We start from the raw sequence: 26,435 nt of genomic DNA on the forward strand, positions 1-26,435 counted from the left end.
TTTAGAAAATTGATTATAATCTCTTTTAGAAAATTGATTCTAATCTCTCTGTTAGAAAATTGATTCTAATCTCTCTTTTAGAAGATTGACTCTAATCTCTCTTTTAGAAAATTGATTCTAATCTCTGTTTTAGAAAATTGATTCTAATCTCTCTTTTAGAAAATTGATTCTAATCTCTCTTTTAGAAAATTGACTCTAATCTCTCTTTTAGAAAATTGACTCTAATCTCTTTTTTAGAAAATTGATTCTAATCTCTCTTTTAGAAAATTGATTCTAATCTCTGTATAGAATGCCAAGGGTGCAAAGGTCGGTGTACAGATGAACCATGCACTGGCCAGTGTAAAGATGGATACAAGGGAGACCACTGTCTGAATTGTAAGTACAATGTAAAAAAAATGTTTTGTTTGTAAAATGTTTTACATAATTCGGATGTTCCTTCAGAGTTGAAGATAGTTTACTTCCTAGTCCAAACCTCCCGCAGGACGACGGGGGATGGGAGCGGGCAGGGTTTGAACCCTCGACCGTCGATAAATCCGAACGACAGTCCAGCGAGCAAACCGCACGACCAGGCAGCCACCTGCCTGTTGATTCATTCAGTAGACTCCGGTTAATTGGACCATCTCAGGACGTGATCGATTTATTATTATAGCTTTTATATAGCGCTACTTTCATGCTTATAGCATGCTCAGAGCGCTTTTTGGTCCAATCTCATTTGTGGACCAGTGGGGGGGGGGGGGGGGAGGGGTATATAGGAGATGGTTTTCCGTGCTGCCTTTAGTCCTGATAACCGACTACGATTATATTAGCATGTCCTATATTTCAAGACGGAGCAGGCCCTAATTTAAATAGCCTAACATTGAACGTTTATAAACTCTTTGCTATGAGATATACATGTATGTCGAACGTACATGCAAGAACCACTGTTGAGATTTTGTTCACGGGTCTGTTCGGCGTGGCAACGAGCTATTGTTTTCCACTGCTCACAGGTTGCGACGACGAAGGTCAGTGTTAAGAACGCCGAGGCTTACGACCAGTACCTCGGACATGGGATTTAAAAAAGAGCTTAAAGACCTGACGGCACAATGTCCCGTCATCCGTGACTGCACGCTTGACGTTAGCCACTAAGAACAGGTGTCTTTTACATAGCGTTTTGTGGACGTATCATATCCAGAACTTAAGGCGGAGACCACTTCGAGTTTATGTAGTTATATAGCCAATAGTGGGCCTATAGGACGATTCCGTTTGCGTGGCATGGTATATATAGTTCGTCCATCGTGGTTCGATGATGACCACTTTTGTCATCAAGGGGGGGCTGAGGGCTTTGCACTGGGGTTTTATGCCTCCTCATGCGGCTGGTAAGACACCAGTGGTACTATATATATAGTCTGCCCTTACGGGCCCCGCATATGACATTCGCCCAGGGCCCCGCGCACTGCCTCTGATTGAGGCCCTCTAGAACAAATGGTCTGGCTTCTACCATCTCTTTAGGAGCATCCCCATCACTTTCCAGGTCTTCCGATGCCATCGTGCTACTCTGCGATCTTAGCAGCAGTTCTCTCCCTTTAAGTCAGGGGGTTCTCAACCTGTGGATCGCGACCCTCTTGGGGGTCGATTGACCATTTGCCAGGGTTCGCTTAAGACCATCAAAAATATGGATTGTTATTGTCTACTCTTCTATTGCTATATGTCTGTGTGTGTGGGGGGGGGGGTCGCGGAAGAGTGGGGGATTGTAAAAAGGGGTCTCCGAGCTTAAAAGGTTGAGAACCGCTGCTTTAAGTTCCTTTCCATCGTAGCATTGAAGCTCGTTATCGATGAAAGTAATTGTTTCGTAATGTTCGACCAGTTGAAGTTCAACATTTTAGACTTTTGGCTTTTTTTTTTCCATATTATCTATCACGTTGTTTCGTTCGTTTAAAAGGGGTTTCGGTCCAAGTATATGGATAGCATTACACGTGTATTATAGTATTTGTTTCATACATTTAAGGATTCGGTCCGAATAAGCGGCTGATCCAACTAACCGGATTCGACTTTACGATTGTGTTTTGATACTTAATAAATCCTGAAAAAATTTCCATTTTAGCTTCAGATTGATGTTATGTTTTTACAAAGCTAATATCAAACCACATTGTCTGTCTTTCTGTCTGTCTGTCTGTCTGTCTGGTAAAAAAGTCTGTACACGTTATTTCTCCCACACCCATTCTCGGATCAAGTAGAAACTTCACACAATTATTTATTGGACAGGACAGGGCATGAATCAATAAAATAAAATAACTAATTAGTCGATTAATTAGTGGTAATTATTTTGTTTGATATAAAAAGGGAAATTAATCCCTCAGTTTTCACATATGTAGGGTTTGATCCCCTTAGATAATTGTAATTGTTATTTCTCCCACACCCATTCTCATAAACGCTAAATAATTATTTAATGTACCTAAAAAATCATTAATCAATTAAAAATTAATTAATTAGTCAAATTATAATTTATTTATAGTTAATTTTTTGTTTGATTATCAAATAAGGAAAATAACTTCATCATTATTGAGATATATAGTTCTAAGTGCGGCGTTATTCCCCTTAGATACGTTTTTTTTTTAAATTTTGTTTGTTTATTCAGTGATACATATTTGTTGGAAAATAATTCTATACCTTATGTATCTTTTTCTTTTCTTTCTGTGACTGTTTCCCCCTGGCATGCTACCCTGCCTCATAGTGGCGCCCGGATGGAAACGATCGTAGGAGGAAACGATTAAGCTAAATGGTAGCAAAACAAGACTCCCGTTGGGGTGCCTAAGGGGGTGCGAGAGCATCCTCATTGCACTGCGCGGAGTTGTAAAAAAGCTCCCACAACCTTGTCACAATCTAGGCGCTGTTCCTTAAGGGGCCGTTACATAAATGGCGTGTCCCGCACGGTTAGCCTGGTATAGAAAAGGAAAATGGCAGGGGTCTTAGTGTACGCGGCCTCTTGCCACGAGTCTGACCCACCCGCCAGACAGAACAGTGTACACTGTTCTCATTCAGGCCGGTGAGAGAGAGCTCTTGTTAACTTTTGCTGGCCTAGAGTTCCAAGAGCCGATAGCTCATCTCTACCTGACAGTTTAAGAAGATGAAGAAGAAAGAGACTGTTTCCATGTCGGGATTCGAACTCAAGTCCTTCGTAGATCTCAAAGCGGTTTAGGCCTCTAAGCCACACATACAACATTATTCATAAGTAAATCGAGTCATTTTGGATGATCAGAGATTAAAACAAAGTTAATTCATTGGCTTTCTTGGCTAGTCTTTACATTGATTTATCTCTGCGTTGGTAAGTGTGACAAAATACTGAGCTTATTTGAAGTGTTTATCTTCCAGTGTGCGCCAACTGTGGGGGAACTGGCGAGTGTGATAAAGTAACAGGGAACTGTGTTTCACCTTGTGTTGGTGGATTCATGGGAGCTACCTGTAGCCAAGGTAAGATTTATATTCATGGGAGCTAACTGTAGTCGCGGTAAGATTTACTTACATTCATGGGCGCTTACAGGCAAAATTTCCATTCCAAGGAAGCTAACTGTAGTCGAATAAGATTTACGTTAAATGGAGCTAACTGGTGTTAAGGTAAGATTTACATTCATAAGAGCTAAATGGAGTCGAGGTAATAATTACATTACAAGAAGCTAACAGTAGTTGAATAAGATTTACATTCATGGGAGCTACCTATAGTCAATGTAAATACGACCAGATGAAGTACCATTGCAGGTAACTTGTTGATATGTTAAGGGTTGTATAGAACTCACCAATGATCTGGTCGCAGCACTTTCTCTGAATATCGCCGCCTTCATACGAAACACAATCCAATAGTTTAGTCCAATGTAGCGAATTAATAATCCCGTGAAACAATCCGTTAGAAAGATAATCCAATGAATTCTCCCCCAGTTCCATTGTCAGCAAATCCCTCCATCTTTCGTTCTTCTATCTCCTTGACCTTTCCTACGTCTGTCTCTCCACGAGTTATTTACGCACTCGCAAAACAAAAACAAAATCATGTGATCATTCACGTGACTGATAAACGGCAAATAACATAATTTGTTTTTAAGACAATTCCTTCTTTATACAGCTGACCAAATCTGTAAGAGCGATTATTTGATTTGATTTTTTTATCCTGTCTCTGATCCCCCCTCCCCAAACAAAAAATATCCGTGTTAAGCGAATGTATAAATGTACTATGTTAATTAAATTCTAATGATAGTCTCAGAGATGCAGACTTAAAAGACAGTGCCGAACATGTTCCTGGACATCGGTTTATTTATTTGAGTCTAAGACAGCGGGAATACCCGCTGTGTCTGCTCAAGATTGTCGAGTTTTTTCTAGACCATCTTTCAGTTTAGAAGACAATATTCCGGAAAATTGTAACGGTCAAACTAGAGCTTTACCAATATGGCCAATTAGCTAGAAATTATTTTCCCAAAGATATTTACCAACTGTCAAATTTCTTGGACAATGTATTGGAGCCGTTTTCGATAACAGTGTCCATTAAACAAAAAAACACACTCTAAAGAGCAGGACTACATTATGTTGATTACTTTCGAATAGGAATATTTTTCAGATAAACTTATATCATTAATAAATCAACATTTTACTAATAGCTTGTAAAAGTTCTAGTCTCTGTAGAATGCCGGATTTCTCGCTTTGCAAGTAAGACATAGACCTACACTATCACATGTTGATCTCTTATGCGTGAATCAAAAAAAAGTAATTCAATGCAGTTACAAATACAGACTTTATATATGAATAGAACCTAACTCTATAAGACACTACTACGACCAGGGCTTTTTTTTAGTGCACGGACCAAAGGTTTGGAACGCACTCCCATTTGATCTCAGACAGACAACATGCGACACTAACATTCAAGAAAAAACATTAAGACTTATCTGTTTAAAACTTTTTTAGATTAGTTTGTCATTTTAGCTCTCGTGTTTTTGTTTGTAATGTTATCACATCTTGAGCCTACATCATGTATGCGAACAGCGCTCTGTAAATTAAATTAGTATTATTGCTGTGGCATTTTACGTCTCGAGAGACGATCTTTTCCCTTTGCAACTTCTTGTGTGACTAAAGAGGCCAATCCTTGATTAGTATTATTACTAACATGAATATTATTGGCATTTTCTAGACTGTGGATACTGTGCAGAAGACAAATGTGATCAGAACACAGGCAACTGTACCGAATGTAAAAGTGGCTTTTTTGGACATCTGTGTAATCGCAGTAAGATGTTTACTATCCTATTGTAATAACTCTGGAGGTGATACAAATAAGTGTTATTATGTGCGTGTGTAGCCATCAGACTAAAAAATACACAGGCCAGCGATAGACGTGCGGTCAAGCGTGACGGATGACGAGTAGTGCTGTTAATTGTACAGTATTAGCTGTAATTTATCGGACATCTGAAATGTCAGGTTCTTTGAGACCCGGGTACGCTGTTCTGCCTCAACGTGGCACCCGCGTGGAAACGGCCATTAGAGGAAGTGGCTAGGCTAAATGGGTAGCAACACAAGACTCCCGTGGGGATGCCCACGGGTAGACGAGAGTCCACTCATTGCACGGGCGGAGTTGTAAATAAGTCCCCACAAACCTGTCACCAATCCATGCGTTGTTCCTCAAAGGGACCGTTACATAAATGGCGGGTCCCGCACAGTTAGCTTGGTACATTGAAGGAAAATGGCAGAAGATCCCGGTGCATTCTCGGCCTTCGGCCGTGTATCTAGCCCACGTGTTGGGGGCCAAACGCATCGGTCAACAGCAATGCTTTACATAGGCATTGTCTAGGGTCTCTCCCAAACAGAACTGTGTGTTCACACAGGTTGTTTTTTTTTTACTGTTTGGCGTCCAAGCAGGTTTTTTTTTTCAAACTTAGGGCTCGAAGAGCCTTCGGCTCAGCCCTGCGACATTAACATTGGTTCTTTGAGACCCGGGTACGCTGTTCTGCCTCAACGTGGCACCCGGGTGGAAACGAGTTACTTGAGGGGGTAACTAGGCGAAATGAATGGCGAAACAAAACTCCCGTGGGGGTGTCCAAGGGTACGCGAGAGTGGACCCATTGCACGGACAGAGTTGATAGAGAGCCCTCACGACCCTGTCGATAATCCACGCGCCTTTCCTCAAGGGACCGTTTACACTAATGGCGAGTCCTCCGCGGTTAGCTTGGTACAACAAAGGAAAATGGCGGAGGTTCCCGGTGCACTCGGCCTTCAGCCTTGTCTAGCCCATGCGCTCGGGGGCCAGATGCATCGGAAATAGCAATGCTTGACTTGGGTCTCTTCCAGACAGAACGGTGGTTCAGGCAGGTTTTTTTCTCACTTTTTGACGCTCAAACAGGTTTTTCTTTCAAACTTAGAGCTCGAAGAGCCTTCGGCTCAGCTCTTAGATGATCAAACGGTTCTTTGAGAAACTTGTACTGTGCAGAAAGCCTGGATCGTGAGAATCGTTACAATGTAAATAGCGTTCTAGCACTTCGCTAGCGCTAACCAACTCAAGATTTACACAGGACTTAAAGTGTTTAAAACCGGCACAGACATATTTTTATATTTGTTCACTCGAATGAATGAGCAGAATGATTTTTAAACATCACAGCTTGTAGAAGGAAAGGGAGGACGTCATAAGATCCAGAGTCTGCATGACACCCCAAAGCCCCACCCTGCCGCCTCCTGTATTGCACAATCAACGTTTAGGCCTCAATCTCCCCTCTTTGTGTCAGTGGTAATGGGACTCCTCTTTCTCTCTCTTTCACTCTCTCTATTTAACAATCAATCAATCAATCTGTTTATCTATCTATGTATCTATCTATTTATCTGGAGGCGCTGTGGCTGGTGGTAAAGCTCTTGGTTTGTGAACCGGGGTCCCGTGTTTGAATCCCGTTGAAGACTGGGATTTTTAATTTAGGCATCTTTGGGCGCCTCTAAGTCGACCCAACTCTAATTGGTGCCTTCCATTATTCGGGGAAAAGTAAAGGCGATTGATCGTTGTGCTGGCCACATGACACCCTCGTGAAACGAAGGACACAGAAACAGATAACCTTTACAACTTCTGCCCTCATAGATTACAGTCCTAAAAGGGGTAGACTACTGTACTTTTTTACTTTCAATTTTTAGTATTGTTATTATTATATGCCTCAATAGAGCTCTCTATTTCTTCATTAAAATTGTAGAGTTAGTCTATTTCTATAATAATTTTTCTAATACCAAATTGTGAACATTCCAGAATGCCACCAATGCAAAGAACAAAAATGTCACCACGAGACCGGGAATTGTGTGGCTGGATGTCATGATGGTTACAGAGGAAGTCTTTGTTTCTTAAGTAAGTCCAGAGGAAGTCTTTGTTTCTTAAGTAAGTCCAGAGGAAGTCTTTGTTTCTTAAATAAGTCCACAGGAAGTCTTTGTTTCTTAAGTAAGTCCAGAGGAAGTCTTTGTTTCTTAAGTAAGTCCAGGGGAAGTCTTTGTTTCTTAAGTAAGTCCAGAGGAAGTCTTTGTTTCTTAAGTAAGTCCAGATGGAGTCTTTGTTTCTTAAGTAAGTCCAGAGGAAGTCTTTGTTTCTTTAGTAAGTCCAGATGGAGTCTTTGTTTCTTAAGTAAGTCCAGAGGGAGTCTTTTTTTCTTAAGTAAGTCCAGATGGAGTCTTTGTTTCTTAAGTAAGTCCAGAGGAAGTCTTTTTTTCTTAAGTAAGTCCAGAGGGAGTCTTTGTTTCTTAAGTAAGTCCAGATAGAGAATTTGTTTCTTAAGTCCAGACAATTGCATAACCTAAATAGTGATGCTCTAATTTTTTCGGTCTGGGGCAATATCAATTTAGCCTACTAAACGTGTCGCGGGACGCTTATACACACTCGGGTAGCATTTACACGCATGTGTCACGCGTAGCATCTGCGTGTGTGTCGTGGGTCGCTTCTACACATGTGTCGCTGGTCTTATCTATACATGTGTCATACCTACACCTGTGTTTCACAGCATGTGTCGCGAGTTGCATCTACACAGGTGTCGCTTGTTACCTATACAAATGTGTCGCGGGTCACTTCTACACATGTGTCGTAGGTCTCATCTATGCATGTGTCGCGGCTCGCATCTACACAATAGTCAAGCACTCGAGGGTCACATGTACATATGAGCCAGGGGTGACATGCGTCGCGGATGGCATCTACACACGTGTCGCTGGTTGCATCTACACTTTATCTTTAATGGGATCGATTCCACTGCGTTTACATATCGCGCTGATTGCACAAATTAGAAGGGCCGGATACCATCGCGTCATATTCAGCCATATTCAGCCCATGGGCCGTAGTCTGAGCATCACTGGGCTAAAATGGGAACGCTTTACAAGAAAAAATAAGCGCCCTAGAGTAAGAAAAGAGCGCCATAGAGGTAGAAAAGTAAGCGCTAAATAGAAAGATAATAACTGCTTATGACCGAATACCGTAGCGTCAAATTCAGCCCACAGGCCGTAGTCTAAGTACCACTAAGCTAATGTAGAAACGCTTTACAAAAAAAAATAAAAAATAATAATAATAATAATAATAAGCGCCCTAGAAGGAGACAAATAATCATTTATAGCTAATCCCTGCACAAAGCAATTAAACTGTGAGCTGCAAGGATTCATATCGAAACGAAAAAGTGGGTTAAAACAAAACAAAAGTGGGGGGGGGGAGAGGGATGGAGGTGAATGAAGCGAAAAACGATTGCGAAAAATAATAGTTTACTACTAACTACTACCACTTCCAGAGTAAATTGCCTTTTATTTTATGTCCATTAAAACCCTACACGCATAAATTTAACTAAACACTCAAGTTTAAGACCATTAAAGCCTGTATTATAAAGAGTTTCTTTGAGATACCTTTCATCCGATTTTCTTTGTGGGAATAAATTATGAAATTAAATTATAACTTTTATATAGCGCTACTTTCATGTTCAGAGCGCTTTGGTCCAATCTCATTTGTGGACCAAAAGGCCACTTTCATTTTCAGAGCGCTTTGGTCCAATCTCATTTGTGGACCAGTGGGTGAAGGGGGTAGGCCTATCTGGGAGAGGGTTTTCCGTGCTGCCCTTTGGCGCTCAGTAAACACAACTCTGCTCGAGTCAGGTGTCGAACCTCGAGTCCCCTTCATAGGTAGCCATTCAAGCCAAGTTCAAGCGCACTTAGCCTCTTGACCACACTTGATGCATTATAAGAGCAACTGCTTCAATTACTCACACAGTAACTACTATTTACACTCAGTAACATTTGTTTTCCCTTCCTGTTCTAGCATTTAAAAAGCAGTGATTTTTATACGTTAACTCTTTCTCTCCGTAATTATTTACCACATTCTGGTGGAATCAACGCTGGTATCGTCAGTTAGGAGAGAAGGAGTTAAATAAGAACGTTTTCAATTTTTCAAGAATATATTTCCTAATTTCTAAATTTAAAAAAAAAGTGTTAATTTTTTTCTTGCTTATTTAAATATTGATATATATTGAATACTAATGTTGATATAGTGAGAACTAATGTTGATATAGTGAAAACTAATGTTGATATAGTGAGAACTAATATTGTTTTATTTTAGGATGCAGCAACTGCGCTGGTAGTCAAGCGTGTAACCAAACGACTGGTGAATGCCATGAAGGATGTGTGGCAGGATTCACAGGTCTGGACTGTACAGAATGTAAGATCTAGGTAACATGTGGGTACTGTAGTCATCAAATCTGGGTAGGGAAATCTCTCTCTCTATCTATCTATCTCCCTCTCATCTCTCTCTTTCTTTGTCTGTCTTAATGTCTGTTATAGACTTTATTGGGAATTTGACGAGATTATAATTAGACTATTTTAGACGGACCTAGGAATTATGGGAATTAACTAAATAAGGAATTATGGGATAGATTTTAACGGAACGAAAAACAACGACTCACTCCTCTTAGTTAAAGGCGAGACCTTCTTTTGTAGTAACTGTCGACATTTGGACTGTGCCCCTTTCATATTGGATTTAAGTTGTATATTAAGATTCATACCGTTTTCTTAAGTATATTCTACAAGTTGTTATATGTTGTTGGTTGAACGAACTCCATCTAGACCTAAATCTACATCTCAGACATCTGTAATCTGTTCTACTAAACAACCCACAACATATCTGAGACTAAACAGTAAAGTACCAGCAGTACATAACACAAAGGGCAATAACTTATAAACTACAAAAGCAATGCCGTATGCTCGCTGGACTGTCGTTCGGCCGTCTCAATGGACTCGGGGTCATATCCTTCCGCTCCCATTTCCTGTCGTCATTTGGGAGGTTTGAACTAGAAAGTAGATCATTTTCAACTCTGAAAGAACATCGAAACGTGTAATACATTTTAAAAAAACAAACAAAATACTCAGAAAAAATAAAAAATAAAAACTCAGTTCTTATTCCGTATGCTAGGAAAAATTCGTACAAAGCGCTGTTTAAAGTCAAGGCTCTTTTTCTTCTCTAATATACGCATGTGTACTTCATTGCTGATTACTAAATGTACCCAAGTCCTGGGCAATACCGTAACGACACATATAACGACAGAATAAAGATTAAGAATGCCAATTCACAGGCATATAACATGTTTATTACATATGCTGTAATATAATACAGGCTCAGTTCTGACAAATGAAATATCCAGTATCAAGAAAATATAACAGCTCAATATCCCATAGACTGAATAATGACTACACAGAAAATAGTCTACACTTCAACTCTATAACCAAAAAGCCCAACTGTCCTGGACTAGAAACAAAACCACACTGCCTTATTATGAGTTACATTATATTCAACAAAAAAAATCTCACCAAGTAAAACAAACCAAAACATTAACAGTTTTGAAGTCAACAATCTGAATTGCCCCCCTTCTCCTCTACAGTTAACTCTTTCTCTCCTGATCGACGATACCATCGTTGATTTTGACCTCATTAAAATAAATTAATGTTTAATTTTATAAACTTGACTTTGTGTTTTCTAAAAAGAGCATGCATTTCCCTTTAATTCTATACCAAATACAACATTTTCTGATAGCAAACAACAAAGCTATTGAATCTTTATCATAACAGGGGAGTAAATTAGTAATGAGCATAATGAAGAATTTCTTTGAAACGTGGACAAATAATTACGGAGAGAAAGAGTTAAAAGGAGACCCCCGGCTGCCAGAACTCAGTTCTGACATGCAACGGACTAAAAAAAATGACTTAGTAGAGTTTAAGTCTCTTAATTACATGCACGACTACATTTACACATGGATTAGGATATAATTATCTTCTCTTTTTTTAAAGAAACGTCTGTAGTTTTTAAGATAAAAGGAATCAGAGTATATGATCAAAAAAACTTATCTTATCTTTCAGCATGTGGTCACTGCTCTGAAAAACAATGTGACCGAATTTCTGGCAACTGCATTCATGGGACGTGTTTACCTGGTTATGCAGGCTCCAGGTGTAATCAAGGTAGGCATTGACTTGTCCTTTGTCTTGTCATCTACAGTATCAATGTAACCAACTTGACCTTTGTGTAGGCTGGAATGGGGCAGGAGGGGGGCTCGTTAGCCTTGGCTAGCTTGGATAGCTTGTCACCTAGAAGAAGGAAAACTCTATATCCAAACCTTTGCTGCTCTACCCAAATATGGGCAAGTCTTCGGAGTCAACTCTAAAGAAAGATCAGATACGGGGACTTTATAGACATCTTTCAGTTCACAGTGATACACCCTGGAGGAGTCTACGCAACCGCTTGTCCGAAACTGTATCGGCTCTTGTCGTTCCTTGGGATAGATCAGCTTCGTAGAGAGCGGGCAGCTTCTATGGGAAAGGCAACAATAGCATAGTCCAGGCTTTCATGTCATTACCATAAGATGATCCCTAGTCGTTTCGTGACTGAAGTAGTCCATGCACAAGATTGCATACCACGGGGAGGGTTGTAAAATGTTTGTAAAATGTTTTACATGTTTCGGATGTTCCTTCAGGGTTGAAGATAGTTTACCTCCTAGTCCAAACCTCCCGCAGGACGACGGGGGATGGGAGCGGGCAGGGTTTGAACCCTCGACCGTCGATAAATCCGAACGACAGTCCAGCGCACAAACCGCACGACCAGGCAGCCAGACCAGGTTTGTGGGAAATGCAACTAATACTAGAAGAAATGAGTTCGAAGAGTTAGTCTGCGATATGAACCCTAAATTTTAACAAAAGGGGTCACATTTTTTTAGGAGTCTACTAAACGTATTTACAACTTTTGTTTATTCAGAATGTACCTACTGTATAGATCATCTCTGCGACCCTAAATTTTAACAAAAGGGGTCACAGTTTTTTAGGAGTCTACTAAACATATTTACAACTTTTTTTTTTCAGAATGTACCTACTGTATAGATCATCTCTGCGATGCCCAAAAAGCAAGTTGTTTAAAAGGCTGTCAAAATGGTTACTATGGAACGAATTGTCTCAAACGTAAGATTTGTAATGCTTTTTTTTTTTTTACTTAGGTCAGTGCAAAACTTTTTTTTCACTTAGGTCAGTGCAAAACTTTTTTTTTTACTTAGGTCAGTGCAAAACTTTTTTTTCTCAATGTAACTTTGGACATTACACACGTTTTCAAATAACGTTTCTGCAGCTCTTCATTGAAATCAAAGTAAATTAGTTTACATCGAATGCTTTGTCACTATGAATTAACTCTTTCTCTCCGTAATTATTTGCCACATTCTGGTGGAATCAACGCTGGTATCGTCAGTTAGGAAGAGAAAGAGCTAAGCTATTAGGAATGTATTGTAGACTACATAAATAACTTTTATATTATAACTGTATTGGCGGAGCGATAGAGTTAATTTTCTGTGTGACCAACTGACACTCGTAACACAAGCAATTTCACGAGGGTGTTTTTAAAAAAAAAAGTTGCTCAAGGCTGAATTCAAACTTGGGGTCTCCATGATGGAAGGCTGATGCGCTATCCAAAGAGCTCTACAAAGACTTTTGAAAATAAAAGGTTTTAATGTGTAAAAAAAAAAGTCTATAGCTTAAAAATCTCTACACAAGATTTATCTTCCTTTTCATTTCTATAAAACAAAATAAATTAATTACAGCTAATCTAGTAACTAATTGGTTAATTTTTATTTAATTATGTGTTGTCATTGGCAATGATTCATTTCGCAAAGTTTCAACTTGGTCAGAGAATGGGAAGTGGTAAAAACAACGTGTACAATATTCCACCCAGACAGAGTGAGTTGCTATAAGCTTAGTAAAAATACCGTTGAACTTGCTAGATTTCTAAATAACAGAAACCATATCCCTTTATCCGACTCTAAATTTTGAGGAAAAGTTCACTCTAGATCAGGGGTGGGCAACCTTTTTATATCGAGGGCCGCATTAGAAAAATTTTTAGGAGTGGCGGGCCGCATATATATATATGTGGCCGGCGGCCCGTAATTTGCCCACCCCTGCTCTAGATCTCTCTTATATCCACTTTAGCTTGTCCAAACTGTGCTGGAAGTCGAGCCTGTGAAAGATACAACGGAAAATGTGTCTCTGGATGCTCACCCGGCTTTCACGGTGACACTTGTATCGATGGTAAGAAGTCTACCTTTTTTTTTTACTCAGAGAGTCATGCGTCTTTAGACTCTAAATGGAAAGCCGTTACCTCCCCCACCCCCATTTTTTTCATTCAATTACACTGGAAATAAACTTTTTAACCGCCATTTCCTAGAGACTATGCTATTTTTTTATATTTTTTTTTACATTTGTTCACCATTTCTAAGGTTTAATTGGCAAAACCAACGATCGCGCACTGCAAAAGCGCATTCCTTTTTTAACCACTTTCTGTTGAAGGCCAAATTGCCATTAGAGCATGGAAAGTGTGGTATTATTCAGCCAGCAAAAATAGTGACTTAGTTTTTCTCTAATTAACTAGATTAACACAAGGGCACGCTTAGGCGTAGGACATAATAATTTTCCTTTTTGAAAGATCCATTTAGAAATCAACTTGGCAAAAACATTAGATACCATAATCTTCAAATACAAAAACAAAATTTAATAAAACACTCTGAAAGACACAAAGATAAAGGCACATTCCTCGTCCCATATGCTAGGACAAATTTGTACAAAGGCTCCTTCTTCCCCAGTGCTATTAGAGCATGGAATGGGTTGCCTGAGCTAGCCAGGAAAACCAGTGACTTGGCTGAATTTAAGTCATTGGTTAATATGCATGACTGAATGCATGACGCGTAGGACGTAATCATCTTCTTTTTTGAAGTAACGTCTGTATTGTATAAGATAAGATAAGATTTTAATATATAAGGCCGAGCTGAGAATAAACTTTGTATAACCTTTATTACAATGGGTTAGATGCTTGTGAAATATAAAGCGATATTAAATTCAAATGATAGATAGTGCTTTCAAAGACCATAAGAACGGTTTCTCCTATTTTAAGATAAGAGATAAGATAATTTTTACTGGTCCAATCAAATGGAAATTCAGTTTGACTACAATTGACCACCTCAGCGTAACTACTGTAACAGTAACAGTATAAATGCAAATACAAACAACATAGGCCTAAAAGGAATTGAAAAGTGGATTTGCAATATTGCTTTTTGATTTAGAAAATGATACGTACTGACTGACAGACAGACAACGTGAACAATAACTTCTAATACACTAATACAGGTTAGTCTTTAGTACATGCAAAATGTTTAGGCCTTTAGGCGCTTTAAAAAAAATACAGAAGAATTTGAATTAACTCTTTCTCTCCGTAATTATTTACCACATTCTGGTGGAATCAACGTTGGTATCGTCAGTTAGGAGAGAAAGAGTTAAAGCTTGAGTTTAAACAATATTCCTTACAGCTTATTTCTGAGCTAGAAGTTATGATGAAAAATCTATTAAATGCTTTAAATGATTTACGACCCGGAAGTAATAATTGCGTTTAAGTCAAAGAATTTCCTCTTCTGTGATAAGAGATAAGAAAAGATAAGATAAATCGTATTAGTCCAAACAAATGGAAATTCAGATTGAGTACAATTGACCACCTCAGCGTTACTACTGTAACAATAACAATATAGATCAAAATGCGAACGATTTTCACACAGGAGACATGTACACACTTAAACACCCGAAGTGTACGGTGTTGATACCGGGTCGTTCTTTGTAGCTCCTAACAGCTAGTTCAACGAAACCAGTGTTGGCGTATCACATTCATAATATTGAACTTGGACAAAAACTTCAGGCTACTTTTTTTCAAACAAATCAGAATAAGACTTGTATTTATAAAATTACACGGATTGAACTTGAAGACTGATGTAGGTAGAAACACAAGCCACATTAAAGGCACATTCCTCGTCCCATATGCTAGGACAAATTTGTACTAATACTCCTTCTTCCCTAGTGCTATTAGAGCATGGAATGGGTTGCCTGAGCTAGCCAGGAAAACCAGTGACTTGGCAGAATTTAAGTCATTGGTTAATATGCATGACTAAATGCATGACGCGTAGGACGTAATCATCTTCTTTTTTGAAGTAACGTCTGTATTATATAAGATAAGATAAGACAAGCGAAATGATAAACAAGGTAGAACTCAATAACAAGCAAAATACAAAAAAAATACTTTTTGGAAAATTAATTTTGTATTAAATATATGAATTAGTTTATATCAGTAATGTAATTAAATCTGTAATAATCCTCAGACGACAATCTATAAAGGGGACTAATTCAGCGTATACCACCACTTCAGTCAAGTACTTTTTTTTCTTTTGGAAAGGGGACTAGTTCAGCTTATACCACCCCTTCAGTCAAGTACTAGTTCTTTCCTTTGTTTGAGATAGCAAACAAAATAAAAAAATTGCCAATAGTTAATTAACAAATTGGTTAATTTTTTTAATTGATTTTTGTGTTGTCAGGCAAAAGAAATATTTGTGCAAAATTTCAGCTTGGTCCGAGATTGGGTGTCGAAGAAATAACGTGTACAAACTTTTGGCCAGACAGACATGAGACAGAGTTGGTTGATATAAGCTTAGTAAAACAAAAAAAAATATGTATTTTCTGTTCCACGTCTCTTGCTTGTCTCCCTATCTTCTACTTTGACTCTTACGACAAACCACCTCGTGGTTTCGTCAGAAACTCTTCAGCTCCTCTACTTTCCTCATGGTTACATCATAAACACACACACATACACTCAGGGGCGGACTGAGGGGTCAAAATCGGCCCGGGCATTTCCATACAATCGGGCCCATAAATTACCTATCATGTGATGGGCATCCAAATATAGCGCCTACCTGTCCTCAAGATTATTATGTTAAGTTTGAGTGTCGATAATTGTGAGCTCCGTATTTGAAAAAAGGGCCTTATGTTGCTTTTTTAATTGCCCAGGGTGAAGCCCACTACTAGTAGCGCTACGGATGTAGGCTATTACGTTATCTCGGAAAGTTTACTAGAAGTAATTAGTATTACACTGTAGAGTGATTTCTTTTAAATACGATACTCAGATGTCCGCTTTTTTTTTTCAAAGAGAATATTATAAAACCTTTATCAATTTAATACTTAGTGGCATCCATGCGGACCTTTCGGTGGCCCAACCGGCCCATTTGGGTACCGGCCCACCGGGCATTTGCCCAAAAGCCCATATAGCCAGTCCGCCCCTTGCATACACTCCATAACATACGGCCAGTGAGATGTCTCTGTTGAGACTGTGTATCGTACACTCTGTAAATAATGATACTTTGCTTTGACAGAATGTGGACATTGCGACAGAGACAAGTCTTGTGAAAAACAATCAGGTAACTGCAAATATGGTTGTCTACCTGGATTCACTGGAGTAAAATGTGTTGGTAAGATGCCTTAAATATCTGAATACACTGACAGTTATGTTCATTTGTGTCTCGTGTAGACTCAGGCCTACATGCGCCTCGCGAGGGAGCAGATCGAGCATGTCCTGTGAGGGCTGAAACAAGGCCTTCACCTATCCCATAGTCTGTTGGACCGTCGGAGCACCATACATGATGTGTCGACTGTCTTTCGAAATAACTATAATAATAATAATTATTATTATTATAATTATAGCTTTTATGTAGCGCTACTTTCATGCTTATAGCATGCTCAGAGCGCTTTTGCTCCAATCTCATTTGTGGACCAGTGTGGGGGAGGGGGTATCTAAGAGTTTGTTTTCCGTGCTGCCTTTAGGCGCTCAGTAAACACAACTCTGCCCGAGTCGGGTGTCGAACCTCGAGCCCCTTTCTAGGTAGCCAAGCCAAGCCAAGTTCAAGCGCACTTGGGCCTCTCGACTTTTACAATGATTGGCCCGCCTCATCGCTTCTTCAGCTGCCTCTTCTTTTTTTTCCCTGGTACTGTTCCTTTCAAGAAGGTCTTTGCGAGTCCTGAGTATTTCGTGATATGGCCGCATTACAGTTGAAGATTTCGTTTCCTGACTGTGGTCAGCAGGTCATCAGGTCACCAGGTCATCAGGTGAACAGGTCATCGCGTGATCCATTCGCCATTTTGATTCCTATTTCGAATTTCTTCATTTGTGATGGTGGTTTTAGTATGTGATACCTAAGATACTTCTGTTTAAAATTGTGTGTTTGTTTCTTTGTAAAAATCTTTTACATGTTTCATATGTTCCTTCATAGCCTACTATTCGTAGTTAAAGATAATGTACATCCTAGTCCAAACCTCCCAGGAACATCGACCAGGGCCGGCCTTGGATTATTGTAGACCCTAGGCGAAGTGAATTTGGTGGCTTCAAATACAATTTTAAAAATAAATAACAAGAAACAGCGAAAAAAAATAAAATTACGAAATTTATTTATTTTTTAATGCACGTCTATATTTCAATTGGTCCAAATTTCACAATTTTTCTCAACATTTTTTTAGCCCTATGCGAGACCCCCACCAACTGGAGGCTTTATGCAGATGCCTAGCTTGATTATACCTAAGGCCGGCCATGTCAAGACGACCGAACGACAGTCCAGCGCGCATACCGCACGACCAGGCAGCCGTCCATCTATGGCTACCAGGAAAAGTGAACGGATTTTTACTTTTAGTGGAACATGAGAATAAGCCAAGATATTTTTGTATCAAGAGAGTATGGTTGTTAAAAAAAAAGAACAATTTATTAATAACTTTAAAAAACAAATATGACGGCATTCTTGATTTCCGCCGCAAATAAAAGATTCATAAGCTACGCCTAGAGATTTGAGGATCAGTGGGGCTATTTACCAAAAAGAGACAAGAAAATGAGTCGGTTGTAAAGCTAGCTACAGTGTTGCTCATATTTTAAGTAGAGAAATGAAGCCATTTTCTAACGCGTGAAAAAGAAAAAAAGATAAATTTCAAATATCCTTTTAATTAATGAAGCACAGGATCCACGGGTTTCTAATCAAATAGTTTCATATCAATTTCATTTCGGTTTTGTACATTTTCTTTTATGTGGCCCGCGACACGAGTGTCGGAAATCAAACTGGCCCGCAGATCGAATTAGGTTGCGCATCACTGCTTTAGGGCAGAGGTAAACAGGCCTACATGATTAAAATTCTCCATTTGGACTTAGTGGTCAAGACGCGTTTAATGGACCTCCTTCACCAATCGTAAACAAACAACATTTAGCCACGTGGTGCTCTATCCCTTCTATATAATTTACGATGTCATGTTTAATTCATGATGGTTGTCACGTGACAGTTCTTTTCGTTCTTTTATCAATAAGATCACGTGACTAAATGTTGAGGTCCATTGTGACAAGTTGTCTATTTTCACCAACAGATCATAAGAATGATTTGGAAGACAGTCAAAAGTTTACAGTGTTCATCTTCTACGCCGTGTTCTTGTCAATCATTGGCATCACTCTGATAGTATTATTCTTCTCCCAGAAGATTTATTGGTTCTGCAGTTCGGATGCACGGGAAAGTTTCGGTAAGTCACCAAAATAGTACTGTAAATAGCTCAAAGTAGCTAAAATAGTTGTGGAAATAGTCGAAAGCAGTCAAGATAGTAGGTAAATTAATCTTAGAGATAGTAGATAGCTTTCCATCCATCCATCCATCCCAGTGGCGGTAAGGAGGGCTCTTGCCATGGAGGGCTCTGGCCGTCAGCACATCCCTCTATTCAGATCCTTCGTCTCCACACTCTAGCTCTAAAACTCCAAGCTGTTGTAGATCTGCCTCCACATCGTGAATCCATCGCATTCGGGGCCTGCCATTGGGTCGCCTGCCTTTTGGTTTTTGCCTGTATTTCGCTCCTCTGTTATCTGACACTCTGTCAAGATGACCTGCCCAACGTAGTCTGTTCTTTTTTTTTTTTTATTTCTGTCACTATTGGTGGGTCTGCATACAATAGATATATCATGGTTAGTGTGTTTCCTCCACCCTGTTTCATCTTGTATACACTGGCGGATCCATGGGGTGGGGCGGTAGGGGCGACAGCACCCCCAACTCGGCCGACCCCCCCCCCCCAAAGATGGGGAGGACGAATTTTAGTTAAGAAATCACACAATTTGTATACGAATTTATTAGTTATGTTAATAATATATACTAATTATTTATATTTCAACCTATTTGTAGATTATTATAGGGAGGTGTTACGAAATACGTCCTCTCAATACAGAACTGACCAGTGCGAACTACCCCCCCTTTTTTACCATTAACATTGTGTAGCCCCCTCTCAACACTAAACTGACCAATGTAGAACTCAAACATTCTATTACACCAAGGTTAGATCCAACCACCATATTATAGGCCATAAACACACATCCCAAGTTACGCCCCAAACGCCGAAACAAACGTACGTAACCGTAAAGTCCAAGGACATTAAAATTTGGTGTCCACGTACACCACTTTGAGTCGACACTCCTAACGCCCAGGGCTATTCGAATCGCTCCCGTCCGCTGTTCCATCGAGCGATGGTCCAGCCTGATAATTGGTGCATGGTTCCGCTTTCATCCTTCATCGCCCCCCTCCCAGGTCGCGGGATAAAGAAGACAGGCGAGTGAGCCCCAAATGAAACAATTGGTCCAATTTAACAATTTTAAATTCGAAAGACTCGATGGCCATTGGATCGTCACTACTCTAACGTACCGCTCGGGAACCTATAAAAGCCGGAGACGAAAGTTTCAGGTCAATGCCACTCTAGATCAGAATCACTGAGAAGTCAGAGGACTCCCAAGTCAACGATTCATTTGGGAACTTGTGTGAGGCAAGGCGGGTGAGTTGGAAAAACTTTATCATTATTATTTAGGGCAGGGGTTCTCAGCCTGTGGGTCGCGACCCCCTTGGGGTGTCGATTGACAATTTGCCAGGGGTCGCCTAAGACCACCAAAACTATGGATTGTTATTGCCTATTCTTCTATTGCTGTATCTGTGTGTGGGACTGGGGGTCGCATCAGAGTGGGTGATTGTAAAAAGGGGTCGACGAGCTTAAAAGGTTGAGAACCGCTGATTTATGGTGTCTTCGCCTGTAACATTTATGTTCATGTATCATTACCATGTTAACACTTGTTTGCTTCCAAATATTACATTTGTAAATCTCTATGAATATGTGTTTCTCGTTTACACGTCAATGTTGACTGTACTCCCAACGGTGGACATCCACCCTACAACTTAGTTAATCTTATTGTCTACTTAGGCAGACCCTACTTCCACTACAGCCCAACATAACCAACACCCTGTATGGCAGTGCTGAACAACTGAAGAAAACAGCACAATATTTTTCCTTGGCACAGTCTGCAAAAGAGCTCACAGCTCAGCAGCAATAAAGCTGGCTAGAAGAAGAAGAAGAAGAATTGTCTACTTATGCATTTGTTATTTATTCATATCCATGTTCATCTGGACCTGCTCACGCCTAGATAATTTCCTTACCTGTGCCTATGTAGGCCTGCCTGTATATGTGCACACATATATATACATATAATCATGCTTGTTTTTGCTATGCACATACTGTGCTGTTACCATGCAGTCTCGCATGTCTACCCCACTATTTTCGGCCTGTATAGTTATGAGCCCTTTTCTACCCCCCCCCCCCATTTTTCCCTTCTTCTTGTCACGGTCCTCTGGTCACGAGCGACCGTGGACTTGTTTACCTGTGGGTCAATGAGGTCACAGGGGCTACAACCCTGTAATATGGTTCCCCTGTTTCCCTCCTCATTTATGCCCCTGCCTTGTACATTTATATGTGTATTCGTAATATTATTATTATATTATTTGTATAGCAATTATTATTAGACCTGGTGAACTGTCGTTAACATGTATCTTAGTAAGTCTGAGGGAGACGCTCCTATCAAGGATGCGCCCCTCGCCAATCAGCCTGTATGGTTTAATAATTCAGGCTCCTCTCACGTCTCATCTCATAGCCTCCTACATCAGGGCTGGCGTGTTTTGTTGCCTGAAGGTAGACCCCAGCAGCTCTCCACACATTCCCATCGAGGATGAGTCACTCATCACCCTCGACCAGAACTGAAGGCATTCCAGGCTGAAGTCCCAGGACCGGTCTGCACCTACCACTGGAGTAAGCCCACCGAGTGGCATCCTCATATTCATCACACTAGTGCCTGCCTACCCGCAGGGCGCCAGCAACTGGCCGCCAGCACAACGGAGCCTCATCTCACCCCACCCAGAAGGAGAATCTTGGATACAGATAAGTGAGAGACAGCCGAATAAGCAAACTGTACTCGAGTTCTATGAGCAACATCCCAGTGATGATATTGGCTTATAATTCGTTATAAATCACCTTGTACCCCCTCCCCCCCCCCCATACTCATCGATTGTATTTCTTCTTAATTATTCTTTATTAAATATTTGTTTCTTCCACAAAATCATTTAGCTTTGCGTTTTCCTTGTGCCTGTCTATGTGCCTATATAATACCAACAAAATATTTACCACGTTGTGGCTCTGAGACTTTACCCCTAGGAGTCGCAGGCCAACGTCCCCATCGGGAAGTGCAAGCGAACCGATCGGCGGACTTATTCCACCACAGGAGATGGCGATGGCATCGATCCCGCCCCCCCCCCCCTAAACGTTCAAATGGGGGGAGGGGTCCAATTTATTTGTAGAAATCACAGAATCAATGGACCTCATTCACCAATCGTAAACAAACAACATTTAGTCACGTGATCTTATTGAGAAAACAACGAAACAAACGATCACGTGACAACCATCATGAATTAAACATGAGATCGTAAATTATATAGAAGAGATAGAGAATCACGTGGTTAAATGTTGTTTTTTTTTACGATTGGTGAATGAGGTCCATTAAATATCTATAGGCTTATAATTAAAACTTTTTATTGATATTTTAACCGATATTTACATTATGTCGTTTCCCTGTTAGCCGATTGGATGAGGTGGGGGGGGCGAATACATCTACTGCCCTTCCCACCTACTACTTTTATTTAGAAATCATATTTTGTAAACAAAATTAGATGATTAATATATAATTTTTTATATTATATCGCTACACTTCTGGTATCTTAGCCGTCTCGGTGAGATGGGCGGGGGAGGGGGGGGGGATTGCTTCAACTGCCCTCCCCATTATAGCCCTCTGAGGGGGGGGGGCGGTCCCATTTTTATGGAGAAATCATAGTTTGTGAACAAAATTAGTTGAATATCTATATAATACAAGGTAAATATTGATGTATTAACCCATTTGTATATTATGTCGCACACAGACTCTGACCTCAAATTTTATCATCAGTAAATATAACATGAAAAAAGGGGTGTACCAGGTGGGAGGGGCGATACATGCCACCGCCTTCAGCCCATCGGACTAACCAATACCCTTTTCTTTTTGTATTTTAGATAAGAAATTACAAAATTAAAAAAAAAAAAATTATATATGCTATAAATTAAATTCTTATATCGAGTCGCCCCACCCCCTATTTTTTAATGCAATTGCGATCATTAGCAGACGCTTTCACTCTACAGCTCTCTTCCCTTTCCAGACGAAAACATGACGTTTTAAAATAGAATAGTCAAATATGGCTACAGAGTTTATGTCATTGCACACGAATTTATCTTAGTTATTTTAAGAAAGACTTTGTTTTGGAACATTTAGAATTCATACAAATTTGCTCATTATAAGAGTAACAATTAAGATAAATTCCGAATCCAAACATTATTTTCCTAGTCACCATTTTTCCAACCTTTACTCATACTGATATTTTTCTATTGTATACAAAATGAATCCTAAAAAATGCAAAAAAAAAATTGAAGTAGAATCTGGTTGGCCTACTTAATTTCTTCTCCCACTTCCGACATTATTTTTTTTAGAGCTTTGAATTATAGTTCTGTAACAAAACTAAAGTTACAAACATACCTATTGGAAAAAATGTATCACTTACAAATGAGCTTTTTTTTTAAAAAAAAAATATTTTTCGAATTTTTGTTTTTTTCGGCGATCCTCAAAGTCTTAATCTAAATATGTGGGGTGTCAGGAAAATGTGTTTCTGCAGTGAAGAATGCAAGAAAATGCTTTTGGCGTCAGGGCTTCGCCCCGGACCCCTCTGTGGTAGCTTAGGGCGCTCCCACAGACCACTTAGCTGTCAAGAGAAAGGCCTCAACATGGCTGTTTTTTTTTTTAATAATTTTTCTGCGGCGATCCTCCCCTTTCAAACCTTGTGATCTATATGGCAGGTCATTTGTTTAGGGTTTGGAAAAAAATCGTCCCCCACCCCCCCCCCCTTTTCCCATTCCCAAGTTCTGAATCCGCTAGTGCTTGTATAGCACCACAGATTTTTCTTTCCCATGTATTTAGTTAATTTCGTTTCTTTTTTTTCCAGAAATAAAAATTAGAGAGCCTTACCGAGGCGCGTCCGTTGCAACTACGTCAAAATCCAGTGGAGTAAGCACAGGCAGGTCCAGCAGTGCAGACACTCAAGCCAGCAGTAAATCTAGATCTAGGTCCTCCTCCGTGGACGACATAGCGACACACGTGACTTTCAAGGACGTCAAGGACGCCGTGTAAACAATTCTATAACCGCTCTGCTGCTCAATTTGATGCCAACTTGTAAAAATGACATTCCCCACTATACCTTTGTAGATTTTTTTTTTCTTTTCTGTTAAGTCAATAAATCTATATCATAGTGTCGCTTTGTTAGCGAGTATGATGTGCTGAAATGAATGGATGATAGGCTTTCTTTTTTGTAACATCATCATCATCATCATCAAACTCCATTTGAGTGAGGGCTTGAGAGGCTCAAATCCTCTCTTGCAAAATCCCTGGACAGAAACCCTGCTGTCTTGCGTGGTGCATAAATGTCACCATACAGATCGAGAATTTTGGGTTTCCCAGACCTGTCGAGACGGAGATCAGCAAGTCTGGGGCAGTCAAACAGAATATGAGGCACGGTTTCCTCTTCTTCCCCCCAGCGGGGGCACCGTGAATTGAAATTCGGCCATAGCCGCGAGAAATATGAGCCAACAGGATAATGGCCTGTCCTGCACTGTGCTATAATAGCTTGCTCAGGCCTGAGCAGCCTCCACCACGGGGAAGTGCGGTCAGCGCGCCTTATGCGCTCCCAGACTCCACGGGCTTTTTGGGACTTGTCCCAGCACTCAAACCACTTTGTAACAGAAGAAGAAGGTTATTGCAAGTGTACTATTTTAACTTAAGCCTTTAACTAATTCATTATCACCCAAATCAAACCAGAGAAACAATAAGTGGTTTTATTATAACTGCTGAAAACTTGTAGTCAAAATAAAAGTGGCCTCTATCTGCAGATTTGAATAATGGGCCATTTGTAAGCCTCCATGCACTAGGGCTCCATCCTGAGATTATTCCCTTACTGTGCAGTCCAGGTATCTGGCAGTGTAGGGTTCACCTGTCTCAGTACAGGGCACAACCCCCGCATGCACCAGTTCAAGGTTAGTCGTATCTTCGCTTTCTACAGTGGATCCCTGGACCCTTGGATGGCTGCCTGGTCGTGCGGTTTGCGCGCTGACTGTCTTTCGGATTTATCGATGGTCGAGGGTTCAAACCCTGCCCGCTCCCATCCCCCGTCGTCCTGCGGGAGGTTTGGACTAGGAAGTAAACTATCTTCAACTCTGAAGGAACATCCGAAACATGTAAACATTGGCATCATGGGAAATGAAAAGACAGATAAACTATCAAAGGCAGGTTCATCTATGGAACAACCAGATAGACCTGTTAATTACTTTATCCTAAGGTCAATGTTAGTCAACAATCACAAAGAGGAGTGGCTCAACCAATGGGCATCAGGAAACACAGGCAGAGCCATGTACAGAGAAATGACTACGCCTAACAAACTGGACAGTATTAACTTCCTCCCCCGCAAAGAACAATCTACAATTTTCCAACTAAGAACAGGACACACACCACTATTAAATTACCATCTGAACAAAATAAACTCCACACAACTCCCCCTTGCAGACACTGAACCCACCCCTTTGAAACCGTAAACCATATCCTCTAATCCACCTTAGGCAGACCCTACTTCCACTACAGCCCAACATAACCAACACCCTGTACGGCAGTGCTGAACAACTGAAGAAAACAGCACACTTTTTTTCCTTAGCACAGTCTGCAAAAGAGCTCACAGCTCAGCAGCAATAAAGCTGACTAAAAGAAGAATCTTCGCTTTGTGTCTCTGAGCACACTGCAATCATAGAGGATGTGTTCCAGTGTCGACAATGGGATCGTGGTTCTCCCGGATCCTAGCGAGGTAGGGTTAGCCTGCCACCAACTTTTATTTCTTTTACCTGTATCAGTCGTTCCTTCAGAATTGAAGTTAATTGGACATTCCTTGCCCAAACCTCCCGCAGTACGACTGGTGATGGCGGCGGGCAGAGTTTGAACCAGGCATCAGCGAGGCGATAGTCCAGAGCGTATACCGCACGATCAGGCCTTTCGTCACCCTTACCTTTATTTTAACGCTTTCATCAATAGTTACACCGATTCCAGCGACCTGTAATTCTCGTGAACTTTGACCTATTGCTAACTCGGGCAGGGAGACTACTCAGGAAATTAGTACAAATGATTTTTTCACATTGACAGAAATTCTCAAACAAAGACAACATAAGGAAACGAACTCATTTATTTTGTGTGCATCATCAAATTGAATTTTATTTGGTTGAATTAATGTGTGACGAAAAAACCGTGGCTCAGTTGGACATATTAGCTGATGGACAGTTTCTTTTTTAGAAGGATGATAAATCATAAAGTCAACTCTTTATGGTACAACATGTCATCAAGTCATAAGTCAATAGTATAAACATCATCTCTCAAAACGCTTTTAAATTTGTTAAGATATCTTTAAATGCTATAAATAAAGGAATGAGGGAAAGAAAGTTACAAATTGTGAACTGAAAAATATACACAATGAGAATTTACCGAAACAAATATCTATGTACACAATAAATAATTTGAATCAATCAAGCCAAAGTGAACTGAACTATGTGCTCAGTGTCTGATACAACTGAATTATCCTGGACAAAATCATGTTTAGGTATGATCCTTTTGAAGTGAG

General features: G+C 40.2%; 2 protein-coding genes across 7 annotated transcripts in view; one reads left to right on the top strand and one right to left on the bottom strand.

The window, feature by feature from the left end:
• LOC106058452 (multiple epidermal growth factor-like domains protein 6) overlaps positions 1-3,961 on the bottom strand; it is a 109,108-nt gene extending 105,147 nt beyond the window's left edge. For 4 of the 5 annotated variants that reach the window (XM_056028981.1, XM_056028982.1, XM_056028979.1 and 1 more), the window contains exon 1: positions 3,771-3,961. In XM_056028981.1, coding sequence (XP_055884956.1) covers positions 3,771-3,915 — 145 coding nt within the window. In that variant the 5' untranslated portion in view covers positions 3,916-3,961. The remainder of the gene's footprint in view (positions 1-3,770) is intronic. The other variant, XM_056028978.1, reaches the window with a different exon arrangement.
• The window catches only part of LOC106063980 (uncharacterized), a 42,943-nt gene extending 18,908 nt beyond the window's left edge, over positions 1-24,035 (top strand). Inside the window, exons 8-18 of one of the 2 annotated variants that reach the window (XM_056028983.1) lie at positions 289-375; positions 3,349-3,447; positions 5,147-5,239; positions 7,232-7,327; positions 9,557-9,655; positions 11,347-11,445; positions 12,340-12,435; positions 13,450-13,548; positions 16,701-16,796; positions 18,724-18,873; positions 23,730-24,035. In XM_056028983.1, coding sequence (XP_055884958.1) covers positions 289-375; positions 3,349-3,447; positions 5,147-5,239; positions 7,232-7,327; positions 9,557-9,655; positions 11,347-11,445; positions 12,340-12,435; positions 13,450-13,548; positions 16,701-16,796; positions 18,724-18,873; positions 23,730-23,914 — 1,199 coding nt within the window. In that variant the 3' untranslated portion in view covers positions 23,915-24,035. The remainder of the gene's footprint in view (positions 1-288; positions 376-3,348; positions 3,448-5,146; positions 5,240-7,231; positions 7,328-9,556; positions 9,656-11,346; positions 11,446-12,339; positions 12,436-13,449; positions 13,549-16,700; positions 16,797-18,723; positions 18,874-23,729) is intronic. The other variant, XM_056028984.1, reaches the window with a different exon arrangement.
• Positions 24,036-26,435: the final 2,400 nt, after the last annotated feature.

The sequence above is a fragment of the Biomphalaria glabrata genome, chromosome 5 (genome assembly GCF_947242115.1).
Source record: "Biomphalaria glabrata chromosome 5, xgBioGlab47.1, whole genome shotgun sequence".
NCBI lineage: Eukaryota > Metazoa > Mollusca > Gastropoda > Planorbidae > Biomphalaria > Biomphalaria glabrata.